This window comes from Oratosquilla oratoria, chromosome 28, assembly GCF_046742065.1.
Source record: "Oratosquilla oratoria isolate Oo_2021 chromosome 28, ASM4674206v1, whole genome shotgun sequence".
Taxonomy (NCBI): Eukaryota; Metazoa; Arthropoda; class Malacostraca; order Stomatopoda; family Squillidae; genus Oratosquilla; species Oratosquilla oratoria.
The window spans coordinates 3,209,350-3,230,746 of NC_134804.1; the positions used below are offsets into that span (position 1 = coordinate 3,209,350).

The window sequence follows — 21,397 nt, forward strand, 5'->3', positions numbered from 1 at the left end:
TCATTTGTCGTTTGATTTTCATTTATTATTAGTTATGTGTCAATTTATTACTATTTACTGTTTACCTGTTTGTTTGTTATTCAACTATACCTATGCATTTATTTATGTATTTTGTTTGTTGCATACATTATCATTCTTTTTTTTATTATTATTATTCTATTATTATGATTTTTTCGCATCCAACCTAGATATGGACCAAAAGGTCTCCTGTCGGCATGCTCCGCCTTCGTAATCCTTTGTAAAGAGGGGAATGTCTGTTGAGGAAGGACGGGAGAGGACAGAAGACGGGTGAATGGAGAATGGTTGTATATGGATGATGTTGTGATGCATGAGGTGGAACGGGGTGGGTAGTATGCGTGAGCAAAATTTGACACAGCCCAAAGGGATTTCTCCCCGTCTTCTCCTTTTCTGCATGGGGGGACGGAGAGGGGGGGTCGCAGAGTTAATGAAGCAGCCTTGCTGTGGATGTGCTGTGTCTTGCGACACTGCTTCTGACCCAGGGCAGTGGACAAGGTGCAGGGATAACCCGTCATCCAGGAGGTGCTAAGATAAGAGGGAGGGTGGAGGGGTGTGGAGTGTGTTCAGGGATGGAATGGGTGGGAATGATTCTATGCCTTTTCCTTTTTGGCTACCTCCCTTGTAAGGGGGAAAAAGCCTTGGTATATGAATGTATGTATATATATATATATGTATTTACCTAGTTGTATTTACCTATTTGTATTTTACGGGAAGGGGAGCTATGCTCGTGGTGTCCCATTTTCGTATCTCATTTTATCTAAACTATTTTTAAATTCCTGTATTGTTTTTGCACACACCACTTTCTCATCTAACTTGTTCCAACTGTCTATTACTCTGTGAGGAAAGCTGTTCTTTTTCACAACTCTTCTATAGCTGTCTTTTTTATTTTCTTTCCATGTCCTCTTGTATTTCTGTCATCCCATTTTATCAGATTCTCTCTATCAGTAATTTCTATGCCTTTCATGATTCTGTAAATAGCTATCAAATCTCCTCTCTCTCTTCTTTGCTCTAGTGTCTGTAGTTCAAGTTTTGCTAGTCTCTCTTCATATGATAGTTTTGAGAGTGTTGGTACCAATTTTGTAATTGCTCTTTGTATTCTTTAAAAAAAAAATTATGCATTTTTTTGCACTTGGTGACCATATCGTTGCTGCATATTCCAATCTTGGTCTTATCAGAGTGATTAGAATTTTCTTCACCAGTTCTTCATCCAGGTATGTAAATGCCACTTTGATTGTTCTTATCAAATTATAGGTTTCTTCAAAAATCTTATTTATATGTTTTTCAGGTGACATATTATTCATAACAATGACTCCCAGGTCCTTTTCATTTTCTACTTTTTTTATTCCTTCTACCAATTTATATGATCCTGTTATTCTGTTTTTACTTTTTCCAAATTCCATTATACTACACTTTTTTGTATTGAACTCCATCTCCCACTTCCTACTCCATTCCTGTACTATATTTAGATCTCTTTGTAGTGATTCACAATCTTCTTCCGTGTTCACTTTTTTCAATAGTTTTGCATCATCTGCAAAAAAGCTCACATAGCTTTCAATTCCTTCATCCATATCATTAATATATATAGCAAACATTATTGGGGCCAGAACTGTTCCTTGTGGAACACCGCTTATTACTTCATCCCATTTTGAGTGTTGATCTCTTATCACTACTCTCATTTTTCTTTCTTGCAAAAAGTCTTCCATCCAATTTAGCAGTTTGCCCTGTATTCCTCCTTCAGTTTCTAATTTCTTAAGCAACTTCTTATGTGGTACTTTGTCAAAAGCTTTTTTTCTCTTTCTTGTATTATATCTATTAGTCTTGAATAGAAACATATTAAATTGGTGACGCATGATCGTCCTTGTCTGAATCCAAATTGCCTTGGATTGAGCACATTGTTTTTTTCTAAATATTTTACCCATCTATTTTTGACAATTCTTTCACAAATTTTTGCTATTGTACTTGTTAGAGAGACTGGCCTATAGTTGTTAGGGTCTTCTTTATTTCCTCCTTTATATATAGGTACTATATTTGCTTTTTTCCAATCTTCTGGAACTTTACCTTCTTTCAAGGAACTGTTTATTATGCTATGTATTATGTCTGCTAGTTCATTCCTGCATTCTTTCAAAATCCAGTTTGCTATTTCATCTGGTCCATGTGATTTTCTGACATCAAGATTACTCAAGTGGTTCAATATTTCATTCTTTGTTACTTCTATTTCTTTCATAGGGGGGGACTTTCTCTTTCCATTCGATCTCTTCAGGTTGTATGTTCTCCCTTGTAAACACCGATTTAAAATGTTTGTTCATAATTTCCGCCATTTCAATTTCCTCTGTGTATTCAACTCCTCCTTGTCTTAATTTCTCCAAATCTTGTTTGTTTTTCAGTTTGTTTACAAATCTGTAGAATAGTTTTGGTTGATCTTTGCACTTTTCTATGACATCTTTTTCATATTTTCTCTTTTCCTCTCTGCACGCTTGTACATATTCATTTCTATAACAAGTATATATTTTCCATTTTTCTGGTCTTTGTTTTTCTTCCATTTGGTCCAAGCTTTGTCTCTTTTGTCTTTTATCTCCCTACAACTTTTGTTGTACCAGCATTTTACATATTCTTTTTCTTGTTTTTGTCTTGGGACATACTTTTCTACTTTTTTATAGATTTTTGTCAAAATATTCCATTTCTCTTCTACTGTTGTATCTTCTTTGTGTATTCTTTCCCAGTTTTCATTTTGGAAGAATTCTCTTATTTTATCAAAATTTGTTTTTTCATACATCAATCTTCCTTTTCTATATTGTTCATTTCTTTTCATGTATTTTTTCTCATTTAGTTCTAGTTCTATCAATATGTGGTCACTTTTGCTTATTGGTGCCTGGTATTCTATCTTTTCCACTATTTTAGGTTCTGATGTGATTATTAGGTCTAGTCTCGATGGTTCTTCTTCATTTCTATACCTAGTGTTCTCTTGGACCCATTGTGTCATTGTGTGGTCAATAATCATCTCAAGTAGAACACTTCCCCATGAGTCTTCTCCACCCTTTATGGTCATCTCTTCCCAGCATATTTCTTTGCAATTATAGTCGCCCATCATTATTCTTCCTCCATCTTCCATTATCTCGTTTAGTGTTACTCTTGTGTCTTCTAACATGCTTTTATGTTCATTCTCTTCCCATGAGGCTGTTTTTGGGGGCACGTAGTTTATTACAAACTTTCTGCTCTTCTTATCTCTATCTTCTACTTCTATCATTATCATCTCTACTCTATTGTTCCCATATGTGACTCTCTTCACGTTTATATCCTTCTTAGTCAGGAACATAACTCCACCCCCTTGTTTTATCTTTCTGTTTCTAATCCAGTAATTATATGCATTGTGTCTTATGCTGTTGGGTGGTAGTGGGTCTTTTAATTTTGTCTCAACAATTCCCATTATGTCCGGATCATTTTCTTTCAGATATTTGTTCAGTTCATTCAGTCCTGTTATTAATCCATCTATATTTGTGTAGGATACTCTTAACTTTCTGTTATTTCCATTGTATTCTCTGTTTCTTTTGTGTTTCTCTCTTTTATGTTCCATTTCTAAAATTTCATATTCACTACTCTCCAGTAGAATTCTTGTTTTTCTGTCTCCGTTCTGGCCTCGTTTTTTTTCTTAGCTTCATGTCTATTCCTTATTTCCTCCTCTCTTTCCTCTTTATTCATTTCCCTTTTTATCCATACCTTTTTATATTGTTCACTTGTTGCTAGTTTCCCTGTTTTGGATAAGATATTCTCAGCCGTAGTTTGTGACCTGAATTTAATCTTAATTGGTCTGGTCTTGTCTGTACTATATTTCCCGAGCCTGAATTTCTGTTCGATTTGTTTCATTATTTCTGGTTCATCTTCCTGAACTAATTCTAGTAAATTTCTTACTTTTTCATTTTCCTCTTTGATTCTTGTGGTTCTATCTGGGTTATGTTTCTCTTCCATTCCTAATATAATTATACATTTCTTTCTGTCTGCTAAGTCTCTTACTATATTCTCCTTCTGTCTCATCACTTTAATAACTGAGTCTTCAGTTTGTTCATTCATTTGCTGTCTGATTATGTCAGTGAATGCAACTTTGCTATTTTCTTGGATTTTTTTCCAACCCTCCTTGTTCTTATTATTCTCCTTTAAGACTTTATTCTCTTCTTTTACTTCTTTTAACTGTTTTTTAATTCTTCAATTTCCTTAGTTAAGTTTTTGTTCGCCTTCTCTAGTTCTTCCAATTTTTCAACACTCTGCACATGTTGTTAACGTGACCGAACTTAAATTCCCAGTGCTCGATCATCTTATCGTGTTTCTCTTCTAGTCTTGTTAATCTGGGGGGGTTTGTGTCCCCCCCACCCTCTTTAAATCCCTGGAAAATATTCTCATCATCTACTGTATTGCTCTTATCTATACTTCTAATCTTTACATTTTTGTTAGACATTTCATCATCGCTAAATTGGTCTGGACCTCGTTTGTTTAGATTTCGTCTGCCTGCCTGGGCCAAGTCCTCACCTTCCTCATTTCCTTCCATTTCCCTCAGTAATCCCTCCCCTTCTCCTTTTTCCTTACTTTCCCTACACCATGAGCAATTTCCCCCCACCCTGTAAATACAATAGGTACTTCCTTTGCTTTGGGATCCACGAAATTTCACTTTTTCTTCAGAACGTCTTCTAAGCCGTCCGTTCGTTGAAGTGTGTATTTACCTAGTTGTATTTTACGGGAAGGGGAGCTATGCTCGTGAGGTCCCGTCTTCATATCTCATTTTATCTAAACTATTTTTAAATTCATGTATTGTTTTTGCACACACCACTTTCTCATCTAACTTGTTCCAACTGTCTATTGCTCTGTGAGGAAAGCTGTTCTTTTTCAAATCTCTTCTATAGTTGTCTTTTTTTATTTTCTTTCCGTGTCCTCTTGTATTTCTGTCATCCCATTTTATCAGATTCTCTCTATCAGTAATTTCTATGCCTTTCATGATTCTGTAAATAGCTATCAAATCTCCTCTCTCTCTTCTTTGCTCTAGTGTCTGTAGTTTAAGTTTTTGTAGTCTCTCTTCATATGATAGTTTTGAGAGTGTTGGTGCCAGTTTAGTAATTGCTCTTTGTATTCTTTCAAGTTTTTTTATACATTTTTTTGTACTTGGTGACCATATCGTTGCTGCATATTCCAATCTTGGTCTTATCAGGGTGACTAGGATTTTCCTCACCATTTCTTCATCCAGGTATGTAAATGCCACTTTGATTGTTCTTATTAAATTATAAGTTTCTCCAAAAATCTTATTTATATGTTTCTCAGGTGACATATTATTCATAACAATGACTCCCAGGTCCCTCTCATTTTCTACTCTTTTTATTCCTTCTTCTCCCAAATTATATGATCCTGTTATTCTGTTTTTGCTTTTTCCAAATTCCATTATACTACACTTTTTTGTATTGAACTCCATCTCCCACTTCCTACTCCATTCTTGTACTTTATTTAGATCTCTCTGTAGTGATTCACAATCTTCTTCAGTTTTCACTCTTTTCAGTAATTTTGCATCATCTGCAAAGAAGCTCATATAGCTTTCAATTCCTTCATCCATATCATTAATATATATAGCAAACATTATTGGGGCCAGAACTGTTCCCTGCGGGACACCGCTTATTACTTCATTCCATTTTGAGTGCTGATCTCTTATCACTACTCGCATTTTTCTTTCTTGCAAAAAGTCTTCCATCCAATTTAGCAATTTACCTTGTATTCCTCCTTCATATTCTAATTTCTTAAGCAACTTCTTATGTGGTACTTTGTCAAAAGCTTTTTTTAGGTCTAGAAATGCACAATCAGCCCATCCATCTCTTTCTTGTATTATATCTATTAGCCTTGAATAGAAACATATTAAATTGGTGACGCATGATCGTCCTTGTCTGAATCCAAATTGCCTTGGATTTAGTACGTTGTTTTTTTCCAAGTATTTTACCCATCTACTTTTGATAATTCTTTCACATATTTTTGCTATTGTACTTGTTAGAGAGACTGGTCTATAGTTGGTAGGTTCTTCTTTATTTCCTCCTTTATATATAGGTACTATATTTGCTTTTTTCCAATCTTCTGGAACTTTTCCTTCTTTTAAGGAACTGCTTATTATGCTATGTATTTTGTCTGCCAGTTCATTCCTACATTCTTTCAGAGTCCAGTTTGCTATTTCATCTGGCCCATGCGATTTTCTGACATCAAAATTACCCAAGTGTGTCAATATTTCATTCTTCGTTACTTCTATTTCTTCCATAGGGGGGACTTTTTCCTTCCACTCAATCTCTTCAGGTTGTATATTTTCCCTTGTAAACACTGATTTAAAATGTTTGTTCATAATTTCTGCCATTTCCATTTCCTCAGTGTATTCAACTCCCCCTTGTCTTAATTTCTCCAAGTCTTGTTTGTTTTTCAGTTTATTGTTTACAAATCTGTAGAATAGTTTTGGTTGATCTTTACACTTTTCTATAACATCTTTTTCATATTTTCTTTTTTCCTCTCTGCACTTTTGTACATATTCATTTCTATAACCAGTATATATTTTCCATTTTTCAGGTCTTCTGTCTTTTTTCCATCCGGTCCAGGCTTTGTCTCTTTTGTCTTTTAACTCCCTACAACTTTTGTTGTACCAGCATTTTACATATTCTTTTTCTTGTTTTTGTCTTGGGACATACTTTTCCACTCCTTCTTTGTAAATTTTTGTCAAAATATTCCATTTCTCTTCCACTGATGTTTCTTCTTTGTATATTTCTTCCCAGTTTTCTTGTTGGAAGAATTCTCTTATTTTATCAAAGTTTGTTTTTTCATACATCATTCTTCCTTTTCTATATTGTTCATTTCTTTTCATATATTTTTCCTCATTAAGTTCCAGTTCAATCAATATGTGGTCACTTTTACCTATTGGTGTTTTATATTCAATCTTGTCCACTATTCTAGGTTCAGATGTAATTATTAAGTCTAGCCTCGATGGTTCTTCTTCATTTCTATACCTAGTGTTCTCTTGTATCCATTGTGTCATTGAATGGTCAGTAATCATCTCAAGTAGAGCATTTCCCCATGAGTCATCACCACTCTTTACTGTCATTTCTTCCCAGCAGATTTCTTTGCAATTAAAGTCGCCCATCATAACTATTCTTCCTCCGTCTTCCATTATTTTAGTTAATGCTATCTTTGTGTCCTCTAACATACTTTTATGTTCATTCTCCTCCCATGAGGCTGTTTTCGGAGGCACATAGTTGATCACAAATTTTCTGCTCTTCTTATCTCGGTCTTCCACTTCTATCATAATCATCTCTACTGTATTCTTTCCATATATGACACCTTTCACGTTTATATCCTTCTTTGTCAGGAACATAACTCCACCCCCTTGTTTTTTCTCTCTGTTTCTAATCCAATAATTGTATGTATCATGTCCTACACTGTTGGGTGGTAGTGGGCCTTTTAATTTTGTTTCTACAATTCCCATTATGTCCGGTTCTTTTTCTTTCAAATAATCATTCAGTTCATTCAATCCTGTTATCAATCCATCTATATTTGTGTAAGACACTCTTAGTTTTCTGCCACTTCCATTGTGTTCTCTGTTTCCCTTATGTTTTTCTTTAGTATGTCGAACTGCTTTATTTTCATGTTCACTACTCTCCAATAGAATCTCTCTTTCTCTGACTCCGTTCTTTCCTCGTTTTTTGCCTTAGCTTCAATTCTTTTCTGCTTTTCTGCCTCTCTTTCCTCCTTATTCATTTCTCTTTTTATCCATACCTTTTTATATTGATCATTTGTTGCTAGTTTCCCTGTCTTGGATAGAATTTTCTCTGCCGTTGTTTGTGACCTGAATTTAATCTTAATTGGTCTGGTCTTATCTGTACTATATTTTCCGAGTCTGAATTTTTCCTCAATTTCCTTTATAATTTCTGGTTCATCTTCCTGGACTAATTTTAATAAACTGCTTACCCTTTCATTTTCCTCCTTGATTCTTGCGGTTCTATCTGGGTTATGTTTCTCTTCCATTCCTAATATAATTATACATTTCTTTTTGTCAGCTAATTCTCTTACTATATTCTCCTTCTGTCTCATCACTTTAATAACTGAGTCTTCATTATGTTCTTTCAATTGCTGTTTGACTATGTCAGTGAATGAAACCTTATTCCCTTCTTGAGTTATTCTCCAATTTTTAGCTTCTGTAGCTATTTTCTCACTGTTTTCATTACTATTCTTCTTCAATTTCTCATTCTCCTCCTTTACATTTCCTAACTGTCTTTTTAGGTCCTCTACTTCTTCAGTTAAGTTTCTGTTAGTCTTCTCTAGTTGTTCCAATCTTTCAATTCTTTGGAGAATGGAGCCTACATTACCTAACTTACGTTCCAAGTCCTCGATCACCTTATCAACTCTCTCCTCTAGTCTTATCAGTCTGGGGGGGGTTGTGTCCCCCCCACCCTCTTTAAATCCCTGGAACATATTCTCGTCACTTTCTACTGTATTTCTCCTCTCTATACTTCTAATCTTTACATTTTTATTTGCCATTTCGTCATCCGGTGGTCGTTTCATGTTGATCTTCCGCCCGTCTGCCTGGGCCAAGTCCTCCACATCCTCATTATCTTCCATTTCCCCAGTAATCCCTCCCCCTCTCCTCTTTCCTTACTTTCCCACTACCTCACGAGCAATTCCCCCCCCTGCAAATACAAAAAGGCACTTCTCTTTGCGTTGGTATCCTCAATCTGCACTTTTCTTCAGAGCGTTCGTCAAGCCGTCCGTTCGTTGAAAGTGTGTGTGTGTGTGTGTGTGTATGTATATATATACAACCACTCCTCGTTTAACGACGACAATTGGGACCAGCGCGCCGTCGTTAACCAAATTGGTCGTTAAGCGAAAGTGTATACATATACATACATGTACTGTATGTACAATGGTCAGCAATACATGTATCTTTATTTTCGTGTATTTTCCCTCTTTTATACAGTACATTAAAGCTTTATTTACTGTTTATTTACGGTGGTTAGGTTCCTGAAATTACCGTATATGACCAAATCCGCGTATGCTGACATTCCATATTGAATACCGGGGTATTTTTTTAGTTTCGACCATGGGCGCAATATAGCAATAGAAAATTAATTATTAATTTTGTAAATTAAAATGTATCAACGTAATATGCAATTTTGTGGGCGGAAATGAAAGTAAAAAATACCATGCTACAAGAAAATATGCTAATGAACGAAGTCGGTAGCATAGGATTGGGACGCCATCTTGTCGTCTGCCAACATCTCTCACGACGACGACAACGAGGACGAGCCGGATGACATTTAATTTGCAGGTAATGATTTATCAAACACAGGTCAGGTTAGTTTAGTTTAGGTTAGACGAATTCATCATCCTTTTATTTCTTCGACATCGGCAACTATCATAACAAACATGGTGTACCATTCGTCCGACATGACTTCGTTACTTACGAAATTTGTTTTAGCACCTTTTTTTTTTCCATTCACAAAATTGCATATTACTTTGATACATTATAATTTACAAAATTAATAATTAATTTTCTATTGCTATATTGCGCCCATGGTCGAAACTAAAAATTTACCACTACCGGTATATACTGTACCCCAGGTAGTTTTTGCAGCTTGCAGGATGGTAATGTAGACCTAAGCTTCAGAACACTTTACCTCACAGCTAATATCCACTGTACAAGTTCAATTATAACATCATACAAATTTGCCTCAGCCAACTTAATTATCGTACACGACGTCGTAACTTCGGGAGATTTATGTTAAACGTCTGTCATAAAGCCCGTCGTAACTCCGCGTCGTCGCTAACCGAGTAGGTCGTTAAACGAGGAGCACCTGTGTATATATATATATATATATATATATATATATATATATATATATATACTGTATATATATATCAAGGACTACTATTACACAGGACGTGTGCACCCAGATTCCTGGCTCCGCTAGCGGAGGCCATTGCTTTCTTTGTAACCTAACATTTTATATTGGACAAATGTATCAAAACTAGAAACCTAACATTGTATATAGGACAAATATATCAACTTTTGACTTATTCAATGCAGTATAAGTTAATATAAATTTTTATAGTGAAATATGAAACTATTTTTAAGGGACCGTCAGGTTGCTTTATAAGGGAGCATGTCCTAAAACTTTTTGAATCTCTTTGATGAACTTAGGTATAATTACCATTTACATTTGTCTATAATTCCCCAGGGTAGTATTCCTCACATGTATATATAAAGTGTAGTGAAGATATAATGAAGTTATAATGAAGTTTAATGAAGCTGTAATTAATCATATGGAAATCCTTCCACATAATTAAGCTTGGTATATATTGCAAGCTTAGATTCTGGGGAATATAAGTTATAATGTACATTTGACCAAACTTATACCTCTGATTTTTTGTGAATTTTCTTTTCTGAACATTTCAAAGATGCTGCAAAATTCAGGTTTCATAAATAAAAAAATAAATAAAATAAAATTTCTTTTATTTTTTTAGTATAGGAAATAAAGAGCATAATTTTATCTTTCAAATTAAACAAAAATGACAAAAATCCATCAAGAACAACCGAAGATATAACAACAAAAAGAACAAAAACATTAAATGTACATGAGAAGGCATTTAAATTTTGCGCGACATTTTTAAAAGGCCCCAGCCCCATAGTCCCCGCTTTTGGTCACTTTACCACTTTTACTTTTACTTTTTTTCTCCTCTTGTTTCTTGTCTCTTCTTTCGAGGGCAGACTTATGAATATGGGTGTAGGGTTCTCCAAGAAGAGGAACAACAAATCCCTCTTTATAACCAACATTGTAGTCCAGGATCGCTTGGGCGACACTGTACTCAAGAATGTTCTTGTTGGCATTCTTATATTTTGAACCACACTCTGCACACTCTAAGTCAATCTTATAATCCATGTATTTATTTATAAAACTGACATTTAGTTTCCCATAGCACTTACCGCACGCAACATGTGTGAATAATTCTTTGATATAACTTTTATCAAAATTAAGTTCTCGTCATCAACTGTGGTCTTCTCTGATGGTTGCAATACATAGCATACCTCCAGTTTCCTCTTCTTAGCAGATGAGGTGTGAGGTGCGGGTTCAACTTGTGGTGTGGGTCAAGTAAGGTGGGTGGGGCCGCTCGCTTGTGAAGTGCTGCAAGAGGGTTGGATGCTGTCCTCTTCGTTTTTTGTTTTTTTTCCTTCTCGTTTCTTCATCTGGCACGCAAGGGCCTTCACTGCATTCTTCCTCCTTGCTCGCTGGCTTTTCGTCAATCTTGCCATGATTACCGCAAGAAATTACAGTGAGGAATAAAAAATATGACGCACGGTGAGAGCTTCAAAAGAACGTGACCTCACTTTGACGTTTGGATGGGTACTGATGCCCTGATGTCTGCTATTTCTGACCTATGCTTGTGGGAGGAGTTGCTAAATACCTCCATAAACACAATTCCGTAGCAAAAAACAAAATAGCTATAGAAAAAATTAACGCTATTCAAATATACAGAATATTTGTTACGCAATGGGGTTGCCAGAGGTTGCCAATAATTTATCTATTTTATTCTGTATAAAAAGATAGAAACGAAATACAGCTCTATAACTTTGTAGGAGTGTTGCCAACATCATAGAGATTCTTTTTAAATGTTTTCCTAAAATTCGTTCATGTACCAGATTTTTTCGAATAATTGCCCGACGGTCCCTTAAGGCACTGTTATGCTTTGAAATGCCAATTTTAGCCGGACTTAACATGTATTATTGTATGAGGTAAGTGGACAGTTATTTACATTAACCATTATTTACATTTGAGTTCATTGTCTTGAAAAGGAAGACCAATTTGGCTGCCTTCTCATTACCGAGGCAGTTCCTTAACCTTTTCAGTACGGGCCAAAATCTCGCGGGCAGCATTAGCTGCCAGACGTACGATGTGTCGTAATAATACATCATAAAATATAGTCACCGCTTATATCGATCATTCTCTCACCCGTGAATTTTGATAACCATAGAAAATGTGATGAAGACAGTTTAGAGAGTATATCGTTACGCAGGGGCAACAACAATAAATATAATCAAGACGCCGATATGGCAGCCTCGCGTATCCACTTGCTCCTCATGCCGCCGATATGGCAGCCTCGCGTATCCACTTGCTCCTCATGCCGCCTACGTATGCGGCACCGTATGGAAGGGGTTAATATTGTGTGAATAGGCCAATGGAGGAGAAAAGTCAACTCCTGATGATGAGGCTACTGCAGTCAGAAGTTGATGCACTGATAACAGAATATCACTGTCTAACATGGCTGTATGTGAATCCCACCACTCAATAACTGTCAGGGTCTTGGTCACAGACTCAGTAAACTTGAATGCCTGGAAAGGAGGTGATTTTGCCTGAAACTTCATAATGACAGGAACAAGTGTTTTATATTTCTCATTGGCATACTCCATAGTAATATTCACCTCTTCTGCACTGAGCATTTTTCCTTAAAGTGCTGGATAAAGCATGTTGGCAAGTATGTGAGCTTTAGTGATAAACTGTTCATACCTTTTTTTCACCAGTTTTTCAGCTTGTTTATTGTTTGTGAAATGGCCAAGTAATTTCTTCCAAACATCTACCGCTTGAGCAATAGTGCACTTGTCACTCTGTACCTCATCTGGAGCCTTTGCTATTGGCTGCAATCGATCCAGTAATTCCTCAGCCAAACGTTTTAGGCCTAGATTTGATACTTTGTTTCTTACTTCAGAATCAATAGCTTCCCTGTTGCCCTCACAGATCTTCATTAGAACTGGCCAGTTATTTATATAGGCCTTGAGACAGTCTGACATTGTGTTCCACCTTGTGTCCTGGGGCATGACTAGACACTGACCACCTTCCTGCCGATACTTTGAAGCAGCATAATGATTATTTCTAAAATATTTAACTACTTGGACCACATGTTGTTTTGCATTATCAATCTCAAGGTCATGAGCCAGTAGATTTAGTAGGTGTGCTGCACATCCATCCGTATGTGAGGACGATATGCTCAGGTTCACTCGATTCCTCCAAGACTTTTCTCATCTTGGTGACATTTGCTGCATTGTCTGTCACAACGCTTCCAATGTAACAACCAAAATCTTGTTCAGCCTTCTTGATCGAATTTTGTACAAGTTGTAGAAGATATTCAGCAGTGTGAGGTTTCCCTGATGTGTCTATTGTGTCAACTAAATAAATCTGACCAGTGGATGTTGTTAGAGTGACACATGTTATGGGCTCATTATGGATGTTAGACCACCCATCAATTGAAAGACATACAGTTTCATTATTCAGGTCATCTGCACACTTTTTATATTCCTTTTCATACACAAGATCCAAGTACTTATCAGCAATATCTTTTCTGGTTGGAGGAATATAACCTGGTCTCAGGTTCTGAACCATCTTGAGAAACTGAGGATGCTGAACAAGACGAAATGGTGAATTTATAGCAAATGTAATTCTTGCAACTTCTTTGTCGAGATTTTCCTTTTGAGAGGCTGAAGTTTTTATGATAAATCTGTCCAGAGATGTTGATGACTTTCTTTTAGATGAAAATGACTTGGTAGAAGTGGCACCTGTGGAGGAGTCTGTTAGTGACCTTTTTAATGATGGAGTCAGGTTTGTAGATAATTCAAGTGGAGCCGATGATGAAGGGATTGAAGCTGTTGATACAGATCCTGAAATGGAAACAGAAAATTTTAGCATATTGCATAATTTATAAATGAATGAATAAAGTGTGATTTAGGCTACTTTTGAGTACAGTAGTTATTTTTTTTAGATAATGATCATATTCACACAAGCCACTAAATTATTTGGAAATAATTAACAGGATATGAAATAGGTGGGCTTGGAATTCAGCCCACACAGGATTCAGTCCACTTTTAAATTCACTAAAAATAATGGGTTAGTTGGGTTAGGTTAGGCTAAATCCTTTTGGGCTGAATTCCAATGGAACCTATGAAATATATTACACAATGTTGAATGAAATGAATAACAATCATCTAGGCCCCAAAGTTGAGTGGATACAGTATATTATAGTGATGTAGTCATTACCCAAATTTAGAAGTAATGAAGTTGAAGTATCATCTCTTTAGGCCTTCACATTTTTATTGCACATGCTCTCCATTGTTCACCAAATTTATATAGTTGCGTATGAAAAGGGAGAAATGCACACAATATAAGTAAAATTATTTACCTGGGTCATCAATTTCTTCTTCTGTATGTTGTGGCTGACCTTGGCATTTATCTCTGTGAGATTTTAATCTTGACACAATGCCCTGTAGTTCCTGGCTGCAGTCTTTGCATTTAGCTCGGTACCCTTTGCCAGAAGTTGTTGGTAGTTTTTCAAAATAAATCCAGACAGGATAATTTTTTCTGCCTGAAGGAACCACTCTGCCAGGTCCAGAAGACATTCTTCCTGGTTGATTCCAAAGCAGCAACTGACTCAGTGAGAAGCTGCTTACCTAGAACAAGTTTCAACAAGAATCTTGTTGAAACTTGTTGTAGGCTGCACAGTGATATATATTACATGTAGGCATATACCTTTCCTTGTATACATGTGGCAAGTCTATATAACACTGCTCCTTATATTGATATGCTAAAAATGTCCTTTAGCAATCAGATCGCATATCAGATAGCAATCCCACAATATTTAAAATCTATAAATAAAATCTATTTAAATAAAATAAATCTGATTTAAATAAAAACATATATATTTTTTTATATTAAAAAAAAAAAAAAAAAAACGCTAATCCTGGTGTCCACTAACCTCATACAATAATACCTGTAAGTCCGGCTAAAATTGGCATTTCAAAGCATAACAGTGCCTTAAAAATATTTTCTTATTTCACTATAAAAGTTTACATTAAGTTGTACTGCATTGAATAAGTCAAAGGTTGATATATTTGTCCTATATACAATGTTAGGTTTTTAGTTTTGATATATTTGTCCAATATAAAATGTTAGGTTACAAAGAAAGCAATGGCCTCCGCTAGCGGAGCCAGGAATCTGGGTGCGCACGTCCTGTGTAATAGTAGTCATTGATATATGTAAATATATATATACAGACGCTCCTCTACTTACGTTCATTCGTTTTACGTTTGAACTGTCGGTAAAAAAAAAAATTGTAAAAAAAAAAATTTTTGAGTTAATTTTTTAGTTTACCGCGCTCTCCATAGTTCAAACGATACTTGCGCACGACGCTGCGTCCATTGTTTACATTGCGCAGACGACAAACTGAAAATGCCCTGCCTCCTCCCCCTCCTCCTCCACCATCTCAATTTATGTTGCTTGAATTTAATCTATTTGAAATTAATGTTATTATTTTACAATGTTATGTGTTTAATTAATGATTTAGGGGTGTTTTATAAGATACGGTAATAGAATTTACCGATGAATAGTACAGTAACAACTTACGTTCATTTTCAACTTACGTTCGGCCGTTCGGAACGTAACTAAAACGTGAGTTGAGGAGCGTCTGTATATATATATATATATATATATATATATATATATATATATAATATATATATACAGGTAGTCGTCGATTTACGACCGAGTTCGGTTCCGACAGACAGGTCGTAAGTCGATCTGGACGCAAGTCGGATTTTATATATATACAGTATATATTACCCTTTATATATTATTTTTGTTACTGTATATATATATATTGTATATTATATTTAGCATACTGAAATAATCTTAGCATCTTTGAAATATGTTGTATAGTATTTTTAACCTTTTTATAATTTTATCTGATTTTCTTTGGGAAACGTAGGTTAGGCCTAAGCATACTGAATAAAATCCTATCATGTTTGACCTATGATATTAGATACTTTATTTTTTAATATTTTTATTATCTTACCACCAGACTTTCTTTAGGAAACGTATGCATACTGAATAAAATCGTATTATCTTTGAGCTATGTTCTTTAATATTCATTAACTTTTTATAATTTTCGTTAGGAAACGTAGCCTAGGCCTACGCATACTGAATAAAGTCTTGTCATCTGTGACCTACAAATACTTTTTTGTTTGTTAAATACATATTGCAAGGCACAATTAGGAAAATTTCTATTTCAAAACACATTCTTTTCGTTTACGTACTATACCGAAAATATCGACAACAGAGCACAAACAAAGTTTACTGTTACATTTCATTAATCGCTAAACATAAAAATACAAGATGCTGTACCGAACATATTGTTATCGACAACAGACTAAGCATAAAAAAGTTTTACTGTTACATTTTATTAATTGAAAAACATATAAAAATACAAAATGTAAGGTAAAATTTTATTTCAAAACACATTCTTTTCGTTTACGTACTGTACCGAACATATTGTTTTCGACAAACTAGCCTAGGCATAAAAAAAGTTTTACTGTTGCATTTCATTAATTGCAAAATATATGAAAATACAAAATACAATGCAAAATTAGGAAACATTTAACTTCAAACAAACAAAATGAAAGAATATTTAGCTGGCTGAAATGCTGACGCTGCCGGCAGCCTGCCAAAATTGTCGTACTTGCGTCTCGCGGCGTGTACTGCACTGCCAGGCATAACATTGCAATTCTATTACTCTATTTAATGTTAAATATTATTGCACTATCTAGCGGTCGTAAAGTCGATCAGTCGTAAGTTGCATAGGTCGTAAGTCGACGACTACCTGTATATAGACATGTTTGAAGACCAGAGCTAATTCTGCATCCACTATATTCATAGTGATTTTCTCAATTTTCTGGATGGATTGTTTATAACTCAAAGGGAGGTTAAACACAAGTCTTCTGAGTTCCATGGTGCTATTTGATAGAACATTACATAAAAATATAAAATATCATTGGACAACATGGAACTTGGAAGGCTTGTGTTTAACCTCCCTTTGAGTTATAAACAATCCATTTGGAAAATTGAGAAAATCACTAAGAAATTAGTGGATACATAATTAACTCTGGTCTTCAAACATGTCTAAATGAGAACTTACTACCCATTAATACCACATTTCAGTTTCTGCATGTTGGCCTCCTCAAGTCACTCGATGTTGATGGCTTAGAATTAAAGTGTATTGTGGTTGATAAATATGTATATATATATATATATATATATGTGTGTGTGTCATCTTGACAAATGGAAATAAACTCCGCCGCAAGGACTCGAACCTTTGCTGTAGCAACTGCTTATTCTGAAGCAAAGGCGATAGTATCGAGCCACCCAGGCCATACAAAAGGAACCACCCGATTCTCGACCTAGAGGTTCCATGATGGTACTAGGGCAGCTCGGTTTCTAGAATAGAGATTGAGCTGCCCTAGTACCGTCAGGGAACTTCCAGATTGAGAATCGGGTGGTTCCTTTTGTACGGCCTGGGTGGCTCGATGCTATTGCCTTTGTTTCAGAATAAGGAGTCGCTACGGCAAAGGTTCGAGTCCTTGTGGTGGAGTTTATTGCCATATGTATATATATAATATATATATGTATTATAAATATAAATGTATGTACATATATATATATATATATATATATATATATATATATGCAGGAAAAACACTGGAAGCGTGTGTTCTTGAAATGCAAGGTTGACCACGAAGAAAAAATATTAAAGCAGAGTGCTTTCATGTATTCACATCTTCAGTGCAAATAATACATCATTATTTGCACTGAAGATGCGCTCTGCTTTGATAGTTTTTCTTCATGGTCAACCTTGCATGTATGTATATATATATATATATACCTTTTGGGCAAAGTCTTTCTCTTAAGCAATTACTGTTAAATGCTAAAGCACAAGTGGCATCAATAATTTTTAGAGAACATTTCTCTAACTTTCTAAGTATCATTTTCTCTTCATGGTTTAAACTCTGGAGGAAAGTACGAAAGTCGTCAGAGTGGTTTTCCATTTTATACCGACAGCTGTTTCAACCATTTCACATGGTCGTCTTCAGGGTAAAACTGATTACAAGTGTGAAAAACATTAGAATATAAAGGCCCGTGGGGCGTACAAACAACAGAGAAGAAATAAAAGTGGTGGGAATATGCGGGTGGGCGGGGCCAGGAAGGGGGCCCTAGTCCAACGATGGGCTTATGTCACGTCTTGTCGGGTTGTCACTCCCGGTGAGCAAATGTCTAGATGCACCCTCTCGCCGAGACCTACAGGGAGCTAATGTCACGTCTTGTCGTCTTGGAACTTCCCGTGGGCAAATGTCACGGTGTGCGGGTCTGTTTTTCCTATTGGAAGGGAGGACATGATCCGATGACTTCTGGACGTTTAATGTAGGCTGCTGTAAAGTAATACTAACTGTCTCGTCAATTATTAAGCGTCCGTAATTAGAGTGTGTGTGAATGATTTCGGTGTCCCTGATGAGGTCTTCCAAGTGCGGCTTCTTGTCATGTGTGTCAATATAATGCTGGTGAATAGCTCCGTTATTTCGGTGTGCTAGAAGTTGCCTTCTTAAGGTGGTCATCGTATGTCCGACGTAGCTCATGTCGAGGGGCTTGCATGCCTCTTCAGAGCATTTAAATTTGTAGACTACGCCAGTTTTCGATTACTTGGGTCCTACAGGGGTGGTGTTGTTTTTCATTATTAAGGAGGCTACCAGATTGGGACGGCTGGAGACTCTCAGCAGAACTCTCTCGTAGGGTTCTTTTGGTACAACTCCATCGTTGATAATCCTTCGGAGAGTGTCTACTTCCTGTCTGTAGGCCGTTCCATAGTCTATTTTATGATATAGTGTAATATGTTTCTTTTTATCGTCAGTGGTCTGAAGAGGCATGCCCACCCGCATATTCCCACCAATCATATTCCACCACTTTTATTTCTTCTCTGTTGTTTGTACGGCCCACGGGCCTTTATATTCTAATGTTTTTCACACTTGTAATCAGTTTTACCCTGAAGACGACCATGTGAAATGGTTGAAACAGCTGTCGGTATAAAATGGAAAACCACTCTGACGACTTTCGTACTTTCCTCCAGAGTTTAAACCATAAAGAGAAAATGATACTTAGAAAGTTAGAGAAATGTTCTCTAAAAATTATTGATGCCACTTGTGCTTTAGCATTTAACAGTAATATATATATATATATACACACATCCCCTCATGCAAAAAAAAAATAGAAGACAGAGAGAGATCCCTTTGGGCAGCATCAAAATATCATTCACACATAACCACTCATTAACCCTCCCATTCCCCACCCATTCCTTTCCATGCATCACAGCATCAACCATATAAAACCATTTTCCACTTACCCTAGTCTTCTGTCTTCTCCCTTCCTCAACAGACATCCCCCTCTTTCTCAATGTCCCTTTTACCTCATTCATCCATCTCAACCTTTGTCACCATCTTCTGTTCACTCCATCCACCTTTGCCTTCCACACTTCTTTTACTAATCTTTCTTCATTCATTCTTTCCATGTGTCCAAATCATCCCAATATTCTTTCATCAACCCTCTCCAAACTCCTTTTTCACCCCCACTTTCCTTCTCACTAGTAGCTTGTTTTTTAGGACCCATACTAGCAGTTAACTTATGTACAATACACAGCACAAAAGTACAGTACAGTACTAGTGTGATACACTACACAATATGATACTGAAGAACATGTCTAAAACAAAGGCAAGAACACAGTTATATTTGAGCACAATGTTAACGAGTTGTCCCTGGCAACTGAGGACCCATGGCTGCATATTTACAGGTTTGTGTCCTACAGGAAAATAGAGGGCAGCAAGTTTATTTTTCAATATAAGGTCATCCTGTCCAAGCAGAATGAGGTCAGGGCTTACAAACAACAATAACATTAAGAGCTATTTCAGGAAAAGGATCCTGTCAGTTACACAGAAGTGAAGGAGGCTTGCAAGGCAGCATTAGAATATGGCAAGAAAAGGCATTTCTCTAGCCTGAGTTTATCCAGTGATGGATCCACTCCACTTATTGCCTGGAAGGTAGTCAGGCAACCTTGCAAGCTGTATCAGAGAGTCCTTTGACATAAGTGCCATGCATGTTGGCACCTCTTAGGCTCATGTGGACAAAACATATGTCAATTTGGTCATATACACTGTCTGCCCCTTACAGATGGTGGTCCTGAATCTCAGCAAAGAATTTCTCTCTAGAAGATATAGCAGATTAATCTAATGTCAGAATTAACTGATTAACATTAATGTATGTACATACCTACCAAAAGACCTTTTTTCCCTTGTAAGTGGGGGATGGCAGTCAAAATATACACCAACTTCAAGCCTATCCCACACCCATCCAAAATCCACTTGCCGTCCCTTCTATCTTAAGTTTAATGAAGCTAATAATCAGGTTAATGGTTAACAAGGTTATGTTTTTCATAACTTACCTACCACTATTTCAGATTAATCTAAATCTACTGGGTTGTTTTCTACATTTGCCATGACAGTCTGTACAGTGTTGCTGTTTTTCAAATTCTCATAGTAAATGTTTGATTTTATTGAGCTAGTCTCACTCATTAATTACTAAATCTGTATTTACCAGTCGAAATTTATATGAATAAAGTGTTTTTGTTTCGTACAGACCTCTGGTTCATTGCTGTCTGATTTGTGGCGTCGAGCAGCTGATTTCCATTTAAGAAATGGTGATGCTTCAGTTGCTGCAGCCTCACTGTTAGAACTGCGTAAACTTGACCCCAAAGATGTTAAAACACTGGCTCAGCTCATCAATGCATATGCACAGGTACAGCATTTCAATTTAATTACCTTCATAGATAAGTTTGTTATAGATGTTTTCTGTTAGATGATGTCCAGCTTTCCTACTTAACATGTGTATAGTTCTTAGAAATTCTGTTTTAGGTTTACATACTCTCATTGTGTTTTCATTAGATTTGTTCAGTCTATATATTCTTCAAAACTGATATTTTTAACTTTTTTTACAGTTTGATGTGCCTGCTGCTCAATCCCTTGCCAAGGAACTTCCTGCAACTACTACTGTGAAGGAAGGTGTAGATGTAGATGCTCTAGAAGCATCCCTTGGACCTAAGTACTTTAAGAAGGTGTTGCTGAAGGGAGAAGCCAGCCCTGCAAGTCCCAAAACTCTAAAGTAAGTAGTTATATCCATTATTGTAGAGTTGGCTGGTTCTTTCTTATCAGTCAATCAATCCATTGCCCCTGGTCTCTCTTGCAGAAGACCTGTGGCCTCCAGGAAATAGGCAACAGCCTCTGAATGGAACCATAAATCACTTGGGGAAAAGATATTGTGTTGTTGTCTGGGGAATGTTAATGTAGAGCATTATAGTATGAAGTGTTCAATGTCATCTGTGTGGTGATTGCATCTGGGTCAGTTCGAATTTGTCACCAGGCCTATTTTGTGTTGGTATTGTTTTAATGAAGGATGGTGTCCTGAGTGCAGGC

The 21,397-nt window shown here is 36.2% G+C and overlaps 1 protein-coding gene across 1 annotated transcript in view; it reads left to right on the forward strand.

Annotated features, from left to right (window-relative positions):
• Nucleotides 1-21,397, forward strand: part of Srp72 (signal recognition particle 72) — a 111,876-nt gene that overhangs the window by 67,859 nt on the left and 22,620 nt on the right. The window contains exons 9-10 of the mRNA XM_076210917.1: nucleotides 20,565-20,723; nucleotides 20,923-21,086. Of these exons, the coding sequence (XP_076067032.1) occupies nucleotides 20,565-20,723; nucleotides 20,923-21,086 (323 nt within the window). The remainder of the gene's footprint in view (nucleotides 1-20,564; nucleotides 20,724-20,922; nucleotides 21,087-21,397) is intronic.